Below are 17,535 nucleotides of genomic sequence, written 5' to 3'. Positions count from 1 at the left end.
CAGGCAGCAAGGTGAGACCAAAGTGCTCCTGGTTCAACAGCTAATTACTGACAGACGCAGAATACACAAAGTTTCCTAAGTCAGGCGCTGGGAATTTAATGTGCAGGATTAAATAAAGACTGGGTCACCCAGAAAAGAGGTTTGTCACTTTGGGATGTGATGGGCAAGAGCATCGAGAGGCACCCCAGCCATCGCCCACTCCAGGAGAGCCCGGGGCCCAGGGAAAGGCCTCTCCAGCAGAGGCCAGGACGGTCCTTCTGCGCAGACGGCCCGATGAGACGGATGCGGCCGGAACTGAACTCCGCACCTGCGTCTCCCAGGGCTTCGACCCCTCTGGATTCCTGGTACCACCTACTGACTCCACCTCTGGCAGTGAAATTTTGAAGACAGTCTCCTAATAAAAAAGCCCCCAGGGCCCTGCGTTAACCTCTCAGAACCGTCTGTCTGCAGCAGTACTGGACACCATTCACAGTGGGTATCTGGGAAGAGAAAGTTCATTCTCACTGTATCCTCTGGCACACTGTTGGAATTATTTTTACCACATGCACTTCTTATCTTTAACAAGAACAACTGGGGGTTATAAGGTTCTCTCCAAATCGGTCTTCGTATGAGCTTCACTGCGGCCGCAGGGAGTAGAACTGTGACCGTGCCCACCTGGGCTCTCACGGATCAACAGAGGCTGGGCCTTCCCTGGCTCTCCTGCACTTGGCTCCGCCCACTGGGGGCAGGGCCTTGGCTTGGACAACCCACCTGGCTGTGGTCTGGCACACCTCTCGTCAAACTCTGGCCCTCTGACTCCCCACACCATACCCAGAGGGGCCCACGGTGGATCAGTGCAGCTCACGGTTCCGGTCCCGCAGTGACCTCGCCCTCCATACCCTGCTTATCTGACCTGCACGTGACTACGATCATCCAGCTAATTCTTCTTGCTAATTCCTGCTGACCAAGACTTCTGGATGACGGTTGGCCCCCAGACAGAGCTTCTCTACAGGGAGAGACCATCAACTTGTTGATAGACTCTTTTTAACTGAAGAATTGTTGACTTACAATGTTTGTTAGTTTCTGCTGTGCAGCACAGTGATTCAGTTATGCATGTATACACATCCTTCACATTCTTTCTCATTATAGGTTATTTGATACAAGATATTGAATATAGTTCCTTGTGCTGTACAGGAGAAACTTGTTGCTTATCTTTTATATATAGTAGTCAGTATCTGCAAATCCCAAACTCCTGATTTATCCCTCCCCCTGCCTTTCCTCTTTGGTAACCATAAGTTTGTTTTCTATGTCTGTGAGTCTCTTTCTGTTTTGTAAATAAGTTCATTTGTATCATATTTTAGATTCCACATGTAAGTGATATCACATGGTATTTGTCTTTGTCTGGCTTACTTCACTTAGTGTGACGATCTCTAGGTCCACCATGTTGCTGCAAATGGCATTTTTCATTCTTTTTTATGGCCGAGTAGTATTCCATTGCATAAATATACCATAACTTCTTTATCCAGTCATCTGTCGAGGGACATTTAGGTTGCTTCCATGTCCTGGCTGTTGTATATATTGCTGCCATGAACATTGGGGTGCATGTATCTTTTCAAATTTCTCCAGATACATGCCCAGGAGTGGGATTGTTGGATCATAGGATTAGTCTATTTTTAGTTTTTTAAGGAATCTCCATACTGTTCTCCATAATGTCTGCACCAAACTATATTCCTACCAACAGTGTAGGAGGGTTCCCTTTTCTCTACGTCCTCTCCAGCATTTATCGTTTGTGGACTTTTGAATGATGGCCATTCTTACTGGTGTGAGGTGATACCTCAGTGTAGTTTTGATTTTCACTTTTCTGATAATTAACGATACTGAGCATCTTTTCACTTGCCTATTGGCCATCTGTATGTCTTCTTTGGAGAAATGTCTATTTCGGTCTTCTGCCCATTTTTGAATTGGGTTGTTTTTCTGTTACTGAGTTGTATGAGCTGTCTGTATATTCTGGAAATTGAGCCCTTGTCAGTTGCATTGTTCGCAAATATTTTCCCCCACTCTGTAAGCTGTCTTTTCATTTTGTTCATGGCTTCCTTTGCTGCGTCGAGAACTCTTAATGAGTAGAATGTTGCTATTCTGACTCATACGTCTGACTCCTAGGAGCCTGGTTAATGGGAGTCTGTCCTCAAGCGAATGATTCACTTTTAGCTTCTAGACATTAAAGTTGAAAACAAGACCATGGAATGAGGCTAAATTACCAAAGTAAATGTCTCCTTCACTTCAGCTCTCTCATCTGCCTCCTAGCCTCTCCTGGCAATGCCCCTGTCTCACTGCCTGCCTTCATTCTATGACAGCAGTAAGAGTTTTGAGGAAGGGATTCCATCAGATTTCAGTAACAGACTTGTGGCCATGCAGAACAGACAGGGAAAGTTCTGTGGATTTGATGATTTAGGCTTAATAAGATAGCAAAGTTGAGAAAAGTAAAATGCACAATTCACCAGTGGGATTTTGATACTGATTTTCCCAAGCGGGTCCTTCATTATCAGAAGTTATCACCGGAGATAGCAGAGACGGCTGCTGTGGGGGTGGTGTCTTCTGGGGCTGCAGGCTCTCACCTCCCACATTAACCCTCTGTCCCTGAAAAGGGACATCTTTCACCCATCTTCCTTTTCAGAGAATTGGTTTCAACCTGACAATCTGAGCTGGAGCAGAAAGATACCCACTTTCTTCAGAGAATCTGAGTAATGAGGAGGGAAGGTGCCTGGTTCCACAAAAACGGGGACGAGGCAGTTGTTAAATCCTAAGAGTTAATATTGTGTGACTGTCCCCCGATCCATCTCCTAGATGGATACATTCTGGGGTCCATCACTGTTTATGCTGCCTTTAGGGAGCACTGGAGAGTAACAGTGTCTCGTGGATTGGTGAAGATCCTTATAAGATCTTTATCTTGACAGAAAAACCAACCAGCCAACCAGCCAAACAAAACACCCAGCAGTGGGGAGAGACAGACACAGGGAGGGAGGAGGAGAATGAACTAGAGAGAAGATGACTCATTGAGAAGGGAGGGTAAAGTAAGTACCTAAGCAGGTGACTGCCCTAGGAGTATAGTTTCATCTCAATCACCTGGAAAGCTCTTCCCAAAATATTCCGAAGTACTTTCACTACTGTTTCTGACTCTGGGACCCGGGGTTGGTCTAGCAGATCTATGGATTTATGAAGAGTTTCCCCAGTGATTTCTCCGTGCATCTGAGGCTGAGAACCATGCCCTTTGACATGAATACCCGCACAGACACCAAGTCAGTCTCCTTGGCCCTCCACCTACGATCAACTTTTGCCCTGGACTTTACAGCTTCACCTTTCACTCTCTCCTGCATTCCTGGAGAAGAGGTTCAAGCTCTATCAGGTCACTGCTGGTTTAATTAGTTTCTCTGGCTCAAAACACCATGATCCTAAATAAAGAAAGAAAGAAGGAAGGAAGGAAAGAAATTGAAGTGAGTCATCACTGCATCTGTAAAACTGCAGCCACAGTGCCACCTGCCGTACGTGGTGAAACACTGGCGGTGCGTCCTGCCCCTCGGGAACCTAAAGTGCTCCTTTAGACCCGAAGAAACGGCTGGAAACAACAAAGGCGACGAAAACTAGAAAACTCGGGATGACACCAACACAATACGACGTGAACGAGGAAAGCCTGCTCCGACGGGAGCGCCAGGCGTCATCCATGGGGAAGAAATGCCAAGGAGGTGGCGTCAAGGATTCTCTTTGGGAATTAAGGAAAAGAAATCTGACCACTTCCTCCTCCATACTTGTGTCTTGCCTGCTGTTTGGTTTCATTAAGCCTCTGCTTTTAAGAACACGACTGTCAGTGGTTAGTTACATTGTGAGTGTCGCTGGCTTCTTCAAAACCTCGCTGCACAAACATTAGTAAGAGGGTTTTTGGACCTAAACTAGGTAGTGTGACCTCAACATGGCAGCTCTGACGTCGATCACTGGACTGGTTGAAGTGACTGGCCGCAGCACGGAGTCCCCAAACAGGAAGAGAGGAGGCAGTTCGGATCCTGGAACTGAGTTTTCTCTTGCAGGAAACACACGCCTGCAATGCGCACTTAGGGTGCCTCCCAGCTCCCCGCAGCCAGATGCCTCTCCTGTTCCGTGAGAGCTGTGAACACCTACAACAGAGCTGGGCAGAGGTGGTCTCACCCATTTGGACAGAAATCCCTGGTGCTCAACACAATCCTGGCTGTAGCTATGACTAAAAGGCTGGCTGGCCACCAGGGTAACCCGAGTCCAGAGCTGAAAACATCAAGAAGCCTATGCATGCTAAAGTGAGGCAAACTTTGCCGCCCTCTTGACACAAATCACTGGGTGAAGCCGACCAGGGCAAGGCTGTGGTGTTCCTGGCCTGCCCCATGGATTCTTCTCATAATAAGCCCACAGACAAAATTAACAAAAGCAGCGGGAACTCATCCTGAGGGCAGAATTCAAAATGTAGTCGTCGAGGGTACCTCTGGCACAAGCTGCGTGGGGCCCAACACGACGCAGGACGTCGGAGGGAGGGGCCAGGGTGTGTGGGGTCGTATTGCCGTACTGAGGGGTCTGCGTCCCGTCTCATTCCCGCGTGTAACACAGGCCACTGCAGACCACAGTCTGATCTGAGATCAGCCCCACCTCCCACCGACCCTGAGCACGTCACCGAGCGCCGTGCCCTCCAGGAGTGGGTGAGCTCCCTAACGCTGCCAGGCCTGAGGCGGGCAGATGCGGCGCTGCCCCCGAGTGCAGACGAGGCTCCCTGCGTCAGTGTGGGACTAGTGGGTCTTACCCACCGTCCTCTGTGCCTCGTTGCCCCTCCAGCCCCACCTCTGGCCAGCCGCTACCCCAGGTCTTCAGGGTCATGGGACGGAGGGACAAGGCGGTGTCACGGGCAGCACACAGAAGAGACGGAGGGTCTGGAGTGGCAGGGGGGCCGCAGGGGGCGGTGAGGTGTCACCTGCTGGTGACTCTGGTGGAGGTGGCCCTGGTGAGCAGTCAGCCTCGTAGTCATGGGCCTTCCTCTCCCTCATGGGTGGTCCCACTTCCTGGGGGAACCTTGTGGCAGTTTCCTAGTCTCCTTCCAGAAACTTCGTACACACACTCTAGCATCTGTAACACACACGCTCGTGTGTGCGTGTGTGCACGCGTGTGTGTGCGCCATCTTACACAATTAGGAGCCCATCATAATGCTGTTCAGGATCTGGCTTTCCCCCCATTTGTATGTCATGTGTACGTCTTTCCACACCAGCAGGCACATACTTGTGTTACATACTTTCCTAGCACATGGATTCACCATATTGCTGTAATCAGGAACCTGTCGATGACAGTTTACACTGCTTCCAATTTATGACAGCAACACCCTTGAACACACAGAGGCACGTTTGTGAATAAACAGGCCAGTTACTGGCGGGGGAGGGATAGTCAGGGGGAGCGCATGTGCTTAGCAGGCACGAGGTCCTGGGTTCAACCCCTAGTGTCGCCAATAAAAAAACAAAACAAAACAAAACCCAAAAAACAAACAGGTCAATTACTAGCAGTGGAACTGACAGGTTAAAGAGTAAATATTCTTACAAATTTGACAGCTATCATAAAATTTCTCTAAAATCATTGTGTTAACTTAAAGTCCCAACAGTGTTCAGGAAGGTGCCAGTTTTTCAATTAATTCAGTAACTCCGGGTATTAACAGACTTGAATATTTTGCAAACCTGCTAGGTCAAAAGTGGCAACTGATTCTGATTTGCATTTCTTTAATTATGAAAGAGGCAAGGCATCTTTCCATTATAAGCTGATTCAATTTGTTTTACTGTGAGCTGTGTACTCATACAATGTCCTTATTTTTCTGTTGGTTTACTTCTGATGCGACAGAGGCCCTGTAAACTAAGGGACCTCGTCCGTTGCCACGGTGCTCGGTGTATCTTTTCTAGTTTGGCGCCTGCCTTTAACGTTTTCTCACTGTTAGTCTTTCCTTTTTAAAGTACTTTTCTATGCTTGCCTGGACCCTAGGTTTTATGTCACACAGAGGAAGACCTCTCCCCCATTTAAAAACTGTTATTATTTCCAAAGTTAAATTCTGTTCTAACTTTTGTCTTTCCTTTTTTTTTTTTTTTTGGCACTGAAATGTTTGTTTCATTTGGAATTTATTTTGATGTCAAGAATTTGGTTGGCATCCATTTTCATCAGTTTCCCCCAAATAGCATGTCCATGGTACTAATAACATTTATCAAGTTATTTTCCATTTTATGGTTTTTAAAGCCATTTTTTTAATCCTGCCTTTAATTTCCACGCGTATCGGAATTTCTTCCTGGACTCTAATCTGTTCTACTGATCTGCCGTTCTCTGGTACAAAAACCGTCTTAATCATTAGTCTTTTTAATATTAGTGTCTCTTTCTCATCACTCCTTCGAGATGTTTATTTTTTCTAGAGTAATTTTACTTATTTACTCATTTATTTATTTTTAATTGAAGTATAGTTGATTTACAGTTTGTGTTAGTCTCAGGTGTGCAGCATAGTGACTCAGTTATGTATATATTCTTTGTCATTGAAGGTTATTACAAGATATTGAATGTAGTTCCCTGTGCTGTACAGTAGGACCGTGTTGCTTATCTACTTTCTATATAGTAGTTTGTATCTGTTAATCCCAGACTCCCAATTTATCCCTCCCCTCCACTTTCCACTTTGAGTCTTTTTCTGTTTGGTAAATAAGTTCATCTGTGTCATATTTTAGATTCCATATATGATGTCTGTCTTCCTCTGTCTGGCTTACTGCACTCAGTATGATCATCTCTGGGTCCATCCACGTCGCTACAGATGGTATTATTCCGTTCTGTTCTATGGCTGAGTGTCCAGAATAACGTTAGCATGACGTCAGCCTCTGTTACTGACGCCTCAGCGATGTGGGCGCCTCGATGTGGCGCTCACTGAAGGGGTCTTCTCTTTCCAGCCAGATACTAAACATTCTGTCTAACACCCCCTCCGGGATCTCAGGTATGATAATTTCTGACTGGCCAATATCAGAGATGCAGATTGCAGAACAGTGATAAAGCAACAGGAAAGCTTCAACATCTGTTGGTTTTAAAACCAAGACTAGGGTAACAAACAAGGGTAATCCAAGCCAGGATACTCAGTATAAATGAGGTATTTTTGGATTTCATACTTTCAGGTAAAGTCATGAAGGAGAACAAACACCTAAGCCTCCGGCATGTTCTGCAAGGAAGCAGCTTCAGCTGCCATCCTGGGACGCACGGACCACAGCCTCGAGTGTCGCCACTGGCCCTTCGGGGCTAAGTACTCCACTCGGGGCTTCTACCGTCAGGCTGACGCAGCAGACGAGCAAAACCGGCAAAAACAGTCCTTCATGTCCCACGAGAAAGGAAACCCGTCAATTCTTTAAAAAGCCACACCGCTGTCTGCCGCGCACACGGCTTTCTGTTTTGCGCGGTTGAAGAACCACTACACAGTTACGTGGACTGAAGAAGCAGGGGGCTTCTTTAATCCATGTGAGACCCAAGTGCGTGACCTTACCGTCAGCATGTCGTCACACTTCATGTCTGGTGTGTCACCGTCTTCACTTTTGTTGTAGAATTTTCGGAAGAAGTTGAATGCCACCACAGTGTACAGGTACACGACGACGGCCAGTAAGCCGACGGTCAGCACAAGCTGCAGAGCAAGGTGCCGCGGAACGTACGTTAGAAACACGCGGCAGTGGACTCGCTGACTAGAAGCTACTGGCATCCACATCTCGTGCCAAACCTTTCCCACCCCCTCAGTGGGGAAATGTATTTTCATAGTCCCTTTATTTTATAAAATTGTCAGATTATTTTATGTGAAACCGGACCACTTAATTGGCTAATAAATGCCTACTATGACTGGAATATGAATAAACTCTTAGTTCCACATCCAAATTGATATTCATAATGTTAATAAGCAGCTTAAAATGTCCATTTTTCTATCATCTAAATATCTGGTAGTAGTTACTGTATTAAGTCCTTTCTCTCTTTTTATAAGGTCTTTAAATAATTTACATGTCTGGTAAGAACTATCTCACTCTTGTTACAGCAGTAAGAGGGATTAGAAACCATGCTTTCTTTCAGTCGCATCCTAAACCTAAATGGGAGTTTGTACGGCTGCTAACATCTGGACACGCACCACTGTTAACAGAGCCCAAAACAAGCGCTGAGAAAATAAACCTGGGAAGGCTGGCTTCGCTGAGGCAAAGCCGAGGTCAAAGGGAAAGACACTGTAACAGCTAGTGACTAACCCTATTCTGGTGGCAACTCTCCTCAGTGTAGAAACAAGCGTCCCAGTTTGAAAGGTCCTCCTTCAGCTCCAGGCAGCCTTTCAAGCATTCCAGACTGTGTTCTATATATACACGTGTTTACGTGTTATGTACATGTATGTATGTGTGTGTGTATAAGCACATTTTTACAGAATATATAGACAAATACACACAGAATTTGTAGTTGAATATGTGTATTTTTAAAATGTGACTTTCACCAAGTTGGTGAAAATATATTTCTGGTTATATCACAGGAATTTCATACACACTTAAGTGCACTAGTTTTTGTGTACGTGTCCTCTGATCACGACACATCCCGTGTTCTCGACTGTGGCAGCAGATACTAAGTCTTTTGAAAAATCACTTCATAATTGTCTGGAAAAAACATGTCTTCATAGAGGGCTTAATTCACTTCTGTAAATTAAGTGCAGAGCCACTATAAATTCCTGCATCTTTTACCTAAAAGGACTATTAAGCTGTGTATATTTCTGCAAATGAAAATTTGATGCCTCAAAAAGAGAAAGAATGATCACAACAAAAGTTGAGAAGCTGACTGCGAGTCGTGCCAGACGTCCTGTGTGAAAACAGCCCGTAGACTTGGCACCTCCAGTTGTCTGAACGAACTGGGAGCTCACAGCCAGTCTGCTGACGGACTGTCGCGTACGCGGCAGCGCATGTGTCTGTCCCCAGGCCCACGATGTGCCTCGCACTCACGTGCAGAGACCGGCCCGACATGTGAGAACAACCCGCGGAAATTCAGAGAACTGGAGGTCATCACAGTGTGAACTTACCCGTGGACACTGGCCAGATTTTCTGGAGGGGCAGTGACTGAAAAATATGCTGGATTATAAAGTTCTGGAAAAGAAGGATTCTGTAGTCTAAGTAACTAACATAAGAGGTGTCACCCCTAGGGGACACTGGATAAGTAGGGAGTGACTTGGTAACACACTATTCATAATGGAAGTTTTAATATTACAAATGGGCCGCATTAGAACGTAAATTGATTATGTGTAATTCTGCCAGCTTTCATGACCTCGTCCAGTATGAAACATTCTTACTCTTTTTGCCCAATTTAAAAGTGGAGAAAAAAGCACATGAATACCCAGGTTTAAAACAAAATATTCAGCCAGGAAGGTGGCATCTCATGTGCCATCACTAGTACAACTAGAGTGTCGGGATGTTGCCGCAGACGCTCTGGGCACCTTCACAGCCCACGGAGCAAATACCTGATTAGGAACCAAACGGGAACCGTTCTCCTGAGCGCTGCGTGTGCCGGGGCCTGTGCTAAGGCCTCCGCGTTTGCGTGTCTGTTTAATTCTCACAAACCCGGGTAAGGAAGGTGCTTTTTCTGTGTTCATTTTACACATAACGGTGCTGAGGTCTAAGAAGGTCAAACCATTTATCCAAGGTCATACGGCCGAGGCTTGAGGGGAGGCCTGGGCCCCTCTCCAACTACGAGTCCTCACGGCTTATAGGAGAAAAAGGACAGATCTTCCAATCACAAAGCTCCTGAAACCTGTGCCCTTGTCACTGAGGTTTGGTTTGACTCCTGCTGGAGCCGTCGTTCTTTGGCAGCTTCCGCAGGGGCAGCAAAGATACATCTTACCTGCTTGCCATTGTGCGTGACTGACGACAGGATGGTTCTTAGGGTCTTGAATCCCATGGCAATGTCCAGAAGATGAGCAGCGAAGAAGAAGTTGTTGTAGTGCCCAAGGACGGACATGGTCATGTACCAGGCCAGGTAGAGGAAGGACTAGGGACACGAGATGGCAGAGAGTGCGTCAGAAAGCGGAGGACGGACGGGCGTCAAAGGCTACTCTGATCTCACGCCAATACAACCGCTCCATTGACTTTACCCTCTTAAAACTATAAAGTTACTTAATTCTGAGTAGTCCTTTCAGTCTATTTGCACGTTTTACTTTGATCAGTTGGTTCTGCAGGGTTCAGTGCCATTCTCTCCTTCACATCGGGGGTGGCTGTTCCTGCTCTTCCCCCAGGAGTGAGCACGTCGAGAGAAACGTGCTGACCCTCAGCTCACCAGCAGCTTGCCAACACCCACCTCGGCCCTGCGACAGCCTGCCCAGACCACTCCTTGTGGGGCCGTCCTGTGCACCACAGCATGCCAGTTAGCAGCGTCCCCCTCCCTGGGCGTGACAACCAAAAGTGTCTCCAGGCTCTGCCAGATGCCACCTGGGGGACAAACTGCCCCAGGCGGGACGCCTGCTCTGCGGTGAGAGAACCAGCCAACCCCCCTCCCCCGCCCCTTCCCTCAGTCACTCATTTATTCACCCCCTGACCCGGGTCTATTACGACCTACTAGTTACACGGGAGTACAGGAGTGCTTCACTGACCAAGCAGCTCATTCTACGTGAGTCAAAGTCCGTCCGGGGGACACCCGGTACTGTCTGATGTGACAGAAGGCTGTAACGCGCCCACTAACACCATTGGTACTATTTGTAGAAATCTTCTTGATGACAGTCACTGTAAGGGATGAACTTCATATAGGTCAGAAAAATGTACGTGTTCTTTTGTGCGGTGGGAGGCAGTGAGTAAAGGAGGATGAGCCATACCGTGACCACTCTTACTGTTTGGATTGGAGTGTCTTCTGCATAAGGCACGCTTTGCCATTGGAGTCAGGAGCTGCCCATCTGGGGGAGGGTGGACACCTTCATTCTGACTAGAATATATCTTCATCTTTAACAACAGTGAACAAGACAGGGAGGCTGAGGCGGCACAAGAGATTTCCCGGGCACCATGGGGCTGAAGCCAGAGACGGAGTGGGAAACAGAAACCAGCGTGTAAAATCAGACACTGAGGTGGGACGGTGCAAGGCACCCTCAGGAAGGGCGGTTCGGTGTGATGGTGAGTTTCTGATTTGGGGGTTGAGGCTGGAAGGCACGGCAGGGCTGGAGGGCTCTGAGAGCAGGGCAGGAGTGTGGGTACACCCCGCAGGCTCGTGGGGGCCACTGGAGCACCCGGAGCAGAACAACAGTGCAGAAAAAGGCGCATCCTGTGAACACTTCTTGAGCACCTACCAGGCGCTGCTCACTGTCCCAAATACTCACACACAGCCTCTCACTGTCGTCTCGTAAGACCCTGACAAACAGGCCATGTTGGCCCCAGTTTAGCAATGGGGACAGTGAGCTTACTCCCTCAGGTTAAGCCACCTTCGAAAAGAAGTGACAATGGCGCAGCCATGAAACGAGGGGATGGCTGGACACGCACACAGGCCAGCTGATCAGAGCAGCGACCAGCTGCAAAACTGGTAAAGGTGGAAAGGAGAACCATATAAAAGACAGAAACGGGTGGAGGGAGGCACAGCATTAAACGCACTGATTGGAAGAAGGAAAAGGGGGAGGAGTCAGGTTAATGACTTGAGCTTGGGAGCCGGAAAAACGGAAATACGAACAGAAAGGGAGCGCTGGGGACAGGGGCCTGGGCCTGGTGGGGAGGGGCGGGGACGTGCAAGGTGGCGAGGCTGCCGTGGGGCCTTCGGCCTGAGACCAGGCTGCTGAGCAGCGCACAGGCTGAGGGGACAGGAGCAGTCTGTGGGCAGACGATGAGTAGGGAGATGCCAGGACGCGTGTGTGGACTGTCCACAGGCCTACAGAGCACGACAGAGCAAATCAAAACGACAGGCTTCCCAGCTAAGCCTGAACATCAGAAAAGGATAAGCTGCACGTCTGTGCCGTGTGATGCTCGGGATGTGCTTACGCTGGAAGCTGCACAGGTAGATGCACTTCACAATCTGAAACGCAGACTTCACTGGGCGTCCCTGTTTCACCTGGTAACCCTGGCGCGTCGCAGAGACACTGCGCGCCGTGAGGCGACCGGCCCTGCACCTGCAGTCTAACAGTCCACACGGGTGGAGTCGGAGAAGCGCCTTCAGACTCCCTCCAGGATCCGTCCACGCCCCGTTCCCCGGAGAACGGAGAAGAGAACCACACAGCAGGAGGAGCATCGCGGGTTGCCCCTGGGCGGGAGGGGGGCCTGCAAGTGCGGAGTAGGAGGGCTGGCTCTGCAGGCAGAAGCCGACGGGGCTGTTCGGGTGGGAAACGCTGGCGTGGAGTCAGAGAGCCTCCTTTGTATTCAGGGGAGTTGCCCCCATTGTTAGGTGAGCAGCGGCCCCGCAAGACACCTTCCTAACAGTTGACTGTCCTAAAAACAACACCTACAAGGCCTGAGTTTGAGCTCTCTGGAGGGGTCTCAGAGATGCCCGAGTTCCGGGCCCACAGCAGGTGAGGACAGAGGCGGGGGAGTTTGGGAGGGTGTCGCAGGTCTTGAGGAGAACGGGCTGAGGTGCACCACACAAGCCAGTGCCAAAATCAGCCTGAGCTTCTGAGACGAAGCGAGATGCGCGGGGGAGGAAGCTCAGCAGCAGGGCCGGCAGACGGCTCGGGGGTGCTCTGCGCCCCTTCTGCAGCAGCGAGGGGCGGGATGGGGTCCGGCAGCAAACAAGCGTAGCCCACCTATGCAGCCCCGTTTCCGGATCCTCCCTAGCATGTCCCCTCGCCGGCAGGTGAGAGCACACAACAACGGATAATTATTTACATTGAGAACTCTAAGAACCAGAAGTGCTATGGAGCAATGTGATTCTCTGCCTTGACAGCTGGTGGCTTTTAGTAACGGGCGATTTTTTCCTTACAGTTGGATATATGCTGGGGTCCCATGCTTAATTCACAGGGTCTTAGGCTCTTTGATAGAAAAGGGATCCGTGAAGTAAAAGAACACAACAATTTAATGACTTAATTTGGCGGAAACACACTGATTGCAATTACTGTTAAAGAAAAAATCTTTTAAAAATTTAGAACTTTCTTTTAAACATCTATAAAAATTTGAAAAATGTCATTGCTTAGCTAAAGCCTAAATGGAAATACAGATGGATTTGATTCTCAGTTTTGCTTTCCTGTATAAATATATTTTCATTTTAACCTTCCAGCAATTGAAAGCAGCACAATGAGAGATGGCGGATGAGTCACACATTTCTGTGAGTCCTTCTCAGATACGGTCAGTATTAAACTAACTGATACTTGGACACCTTCCTTCAGCAGCAGCCCTCCCACCTGCAGACGCCCGACCACTCGCCTCGCCAGCGTGTGCGTTACTTACGTTGTCAGTGAAAACGACTCCCAGCTTCCACATCTGATACTTCACATCGATGGAGCTCAGTCTGGAAAGAGAAAAGGAGAAGCTGTAGCTGTGCGCGTGAAGCCGGGACTCACTTTGTACGTAACAATTATTCCCGGTAACAGCCCTTTTCAAACAGGAAACATTCAAATAACATAGTCAAATATTGAGCTTTTGCATCTTTTATTTTAACTTAAGTGGTATCTAGGGATAAAAAGGTAAATCAAATTCAGAACATAAGTCTTTCTCTTTTCCTGCTTTGTATAAATAATGAAAAAGGCACCTTCAAAATCAATAGATTAAATCCAATGATTCCATAGCTCGAAACACCCAGGAGTGCAAAGCTGACTTCCCATGCGTCCTGCTCCCCTGCCCCCTCACCTCTTCCTCGGACACGGGAGGAGGGAGGCCAACGCACCAGCGAGCTCAGCGCGCGCCCACTTTCCCTCCTTTGCCCCCAGACCTGCCAGACGGGCGGCGGGAACACTCACACGGCCGACAGGGAGCTGTCTTTCTTCGGCTTCTTCTTTTCCCGGGCGTCGCTGAAGTCCAGGGCGGCTTTGTCCATGCCAAGCAGCTCGCTGATTCTGTCTCGGCCATAGAATTCCCCGTATTTATCCATAACCTGGGGCAAGAAGAGAAGCCCTGTGCTGGCCTTCACCATGACATAACCCCTCTACGTATGTACATTTGCACATCTGATTATTTTATACACAGTATGTATTTGTCTTACTTTCAAGTTCACTTAAAAATCTAGCTTACGGCTCATTTTCCGTGATCACTTAAGGTCTAAGAGAACTTATGGTGTCTTAAATAAAACCTAGCAGAAGAACAAGATTTCTTATTCCAGAGAGGAAGGCCTGCAAAAAGAGGGGAGGGCCTGAAATAAATGGGTACAGAGGTGGGAGAGAATGTAGTGAAAGAAATTTCTACCAAATTCATCCTTTGTGCCAGGAATTATGCTAAGAAGTCTGACTTGCTTTCTCTCCCGTGGCCATCACAAAATGTAAGCCTCCTGTTGCTAGCATCCTATTCTGTAGATAAAGAAACCGTGACTTAGAGAATGTAACATGCCCAAGGCTGCTAAGCTTGGCAAGAGGTGGGGTGAGGTTGCATCCAGGCAAGGCTGAGTCCCAGCAAAGATCTGCAGAGGCCGCTGGGCTAGCCAGGACAGGCTGGCATCCCCTCCGTGGTCTCCACGGCAACCACTCGACTACCCCCTCCCCCAGCATCCGACCCCAGCCCTTCTTCAACAGCACCGGGACCTGGAACCTCACCACCCACGTGTCCTCAGTTTGATTCTCATCTGGTATGGATTCCCTGCCCACCAACGGGATCACTTCTTAGCAACCCCTCTCTGCTGTCACATTTCCCTGGCCTCACCCAGGAGTCAGGTTTTTAGATCAGTGTATAGACGTGGGCTCAGGCACGTCCAGCTCTGTGATACAGCCACTCTCAGCCCAAAGTTTACGTGGGAGTCCCGCTCAGCAGCGCAATGGAGGCAACAGAAGAGGTAATGAACAAAACATGGGAGGAGAGAGAACTGGCAGAAAAAGAGGAAAAGAAGGATAAGAAAGCACGGACCAGGAACACGGGAGAAGCAAAGGAAATGAGAACCGGGGAAGAAGGAGGGCGGTTGTTGCAGTCAAAGATCAGAGTGAACGAAGGAAAAAGAAAGAGAAAGAAAAGGACGAGCAGGTACAAAAATGAGCCTCTTCTGAACGCATCCAACCAGGTCAAGTAATGGAAACAGAAGGTGGGAGCTGGGGAGCCCACGCGCGTGCGCTGTTTAGGTTAATTAGAGCCGTCGGTTCGCTCTGTTCCCGCAGCACTGACGATGGGCTGGGCTGACCTGCAGGGCCCCGGGCTGCGTCCTCGCCCGGGGACAGAGCGGGCCCTGCAGCAGCAGCGCCAGGAATCGCCCCAGCTGCAACTACAACCTGTCTATTTAATTTGACTGCAAATGCGTAGTTTCCTTCAGAGAAACTCTCGCTTTAATAACTGAGAAGTTTCTTCTTTATTCTGTTAAATAATGAATAAGAATAAAGTGTTCAAATTATCTAGCTGAAATTACTTAAAAATTATTGTCAAAGCTCTTGCCTAGTTTGGAGGCGCTCAGATGCATTAGCACAACCCTGCTTCTCCATGGCCCCCAGGAGGCCACAAACTCGCACCAAATGAAAATCCACACACACTCCTTCCAACCAGGGAGTCTTGTTTTGTTTTGTTTTTTTAAGGTGCTTCACTTTAAATGATGTACTTGGTTTAAATTATTGGCAAACTCTCTACTTCCCCTCAGCTGCTGGGTGCTAACCAGCCCCCGAGGAGCACCGCACCAGTGGAATCCAGGGAAAAGGCCACTCCACGTGGGGCCGTCCGCTCCAGACACAGGCCCTGGAGCTGGAACGCACGGTGGTGGAGGCGGTGCGCTGAGTCATTTTGGCAACTGGAGGGTTCAAGGAATAAGCAGGAGCTACAAAATGATTACTGTATTTTACAATGTACAAGTACTGGTAATACTTCTTATGTTTTTCCAAAGCGTGATCTGCATTCATTCCTGTGTGGCAGGAGGAGCAGAGATGGTCCCTGACCCTCAACACCGGAGCTCTGGCAGGTGCTGCCCCCGCAGCTGAACCCTTAACCTGCGTGCTCTCTGGGACCCTGTGATGCGGTGTGCACCAGAAGACCAAAACTGCACAAAAATAAAAAGGTCTTTAAAGCTTATATAAAGTAAATGAAGCCCAGTCCTTCGTCGTTATGCCACAGCTCCTCCTCTTTCCTGTGAAGGAGGAGCCCTGCCCTGGCGACTTAGCTGTCTCATCGGAAAAGAGCCTCCAGTCAATTTCAGGCACCCAAACGATCTCAGGGGAAATTCTGCCCAGCGCGTGCTCACGCACAGACTGAGCACTGTCCATTCACCGAGGCAGAGGACAGGTGAAGGAAGCCAGGCCTATGGATTCTTTAGCTGCAGAGTCTGATTTCTCATGAAATTTTTGAAATTCACATTCAATCCTATTGCTGTTTTGAAATGACAGTAACAGAAAGATGAACCACACTGCAACATCTCATTCTACGTACGAGCTGCATCAAATCCAAATCTGAATTGCACTTAAAGGAAAAACAAAAACCAAAAAAACGGAAAACGTATGCCCGCTAAGAAGAATTACCTTTCTTTTAACAAATTTGTCCCAGTAGTTATTGGGAAATGACCTAAAAGATATAAAAGCAAGTAAGTAAAATAGTATTATTTTAAAAATGATAAATAATGACATTGTTTGGAATAAACAAAATACTTAGAATAATACATACATACATATATTCTTCCATTCACAAAAATGACAATGAATTTGTTTCCCTTCTTATCCCATAATTTTTCTATCCTGAGTATATTAAATATTATTTTAAATGTTAATATATACATATAAACACAAAAAAGACTATGGGCTACTATTTTAATGGTGAAGACCATGAGTACATTTATTAATAAGCAAATTTGTATTTTTATTTACTTACAATGTGTTGATATATACATTTCCTTGTCAATTGTCTTTAAAAATTAAAATATCTCAAAATCTGTCATTGTTTCTCCTATGAAGTAACAAAATCTCATTCCCACCAGCCATCCTCAAGGAAACTGAGCATAACATACTGTAACACGACTGGAATCTTCACCGATACAGAGCTGACTTAAAAGGATAGACCTGATTTGATTTGGCGTAAGCAGCTGGAGTTGCTAAGCAGAACACTGAGCATTTAGGGTAAACATTTATAATGCACAAATAAATCATCCCCACTAGAAAACCCAACCTATCAGAAACCATACTTTTTGTGAATAAGCAGAACTGCTCACAGTGAAAAGAAGCTATTTCACCCCTGAGTAGTACAAACTGCTGAAAAACACTGTATCACTGAGACCTCTCATGCTGGGAAATGAGATGGATTTGTACCTGAACCAGCAGCTAGGAGTCTGGATCCTGATCTCACAGGCTGAATATTTAGTGTGCAGAAAAGGTGTTTGTCTCCCTGTCTTGTATTTCACACGTCCTAATGCTTAGCTAGTTAAATGTTTAGCTGCTGGATGATATCAACTGAAATCTTCCAACTTTGATTAAAAGTGTGAAATTCA

The 17,535-nt window shown here is 47.6% G+C and overlaps 1 protein-coding gene across 8 annotated transcripts in view; it reads right to left on the bottom strand.

Moving 5' to 3' along the window:
• The window catches only part of RYR2 (ryanodine receptor 2), a 543,025-nt gene that overhangs the window by 8,126 nt on the left and 517,364 nt on the right, over nucleotides 1-17,535 (bottom strand). For all 8 annotated transcript variants that reach the window (XM_074373272.1, XM_074373273.1, XM_074373274.1 and 5 more), the window contains 5 exons: nucleotides 16,577-16,619; nucleotides 13,901-14,034; nucleotides 13,392-13,452; nucleotides 9,889-10,035; nucleotides 7,529-7,663 (listed from right to left, as the gene is read on the bottom strand). In XM_074373272.1, the coding sequence (XP_074229373.1) occupies nucleotides 7,529-7,663; nucleotides 9,889-10,035; nucleotides 13,392-13,452; nucleotides 13,901-14,034; nucleotides 16,577-16,619 (520 nt within the window). The remainder of the gene's footprint in view (nucleotides 1-7,528; nucleotides 7,664-9,888; nucleotides 10,036-13,391; nucleotides 13,453-13,900; nucleotides 14,035-16,576; nucleotides 16,620-17,535) is intronic.

The sequence above is a fragment of the Camelus bactrianus genome, chromosome 11 (genome assembly GCF_048773025.1).
Source record: "Camelus bactrianus isolate YW-2024 breed Bactrian camel chromosome 11, ASM4877302v1, whole genome shotgun sequence".
NCBI classification, from domain to species: domain Eukaryota; kingdom Metazoa; phylum Chordata; class Mammalia; order Artiodactyla; family Camelidae; genus Camelus; species Camelus bactrianus.
This window is presented reverse-complemented; position numbering and strand designations above follow the sequence as displayed.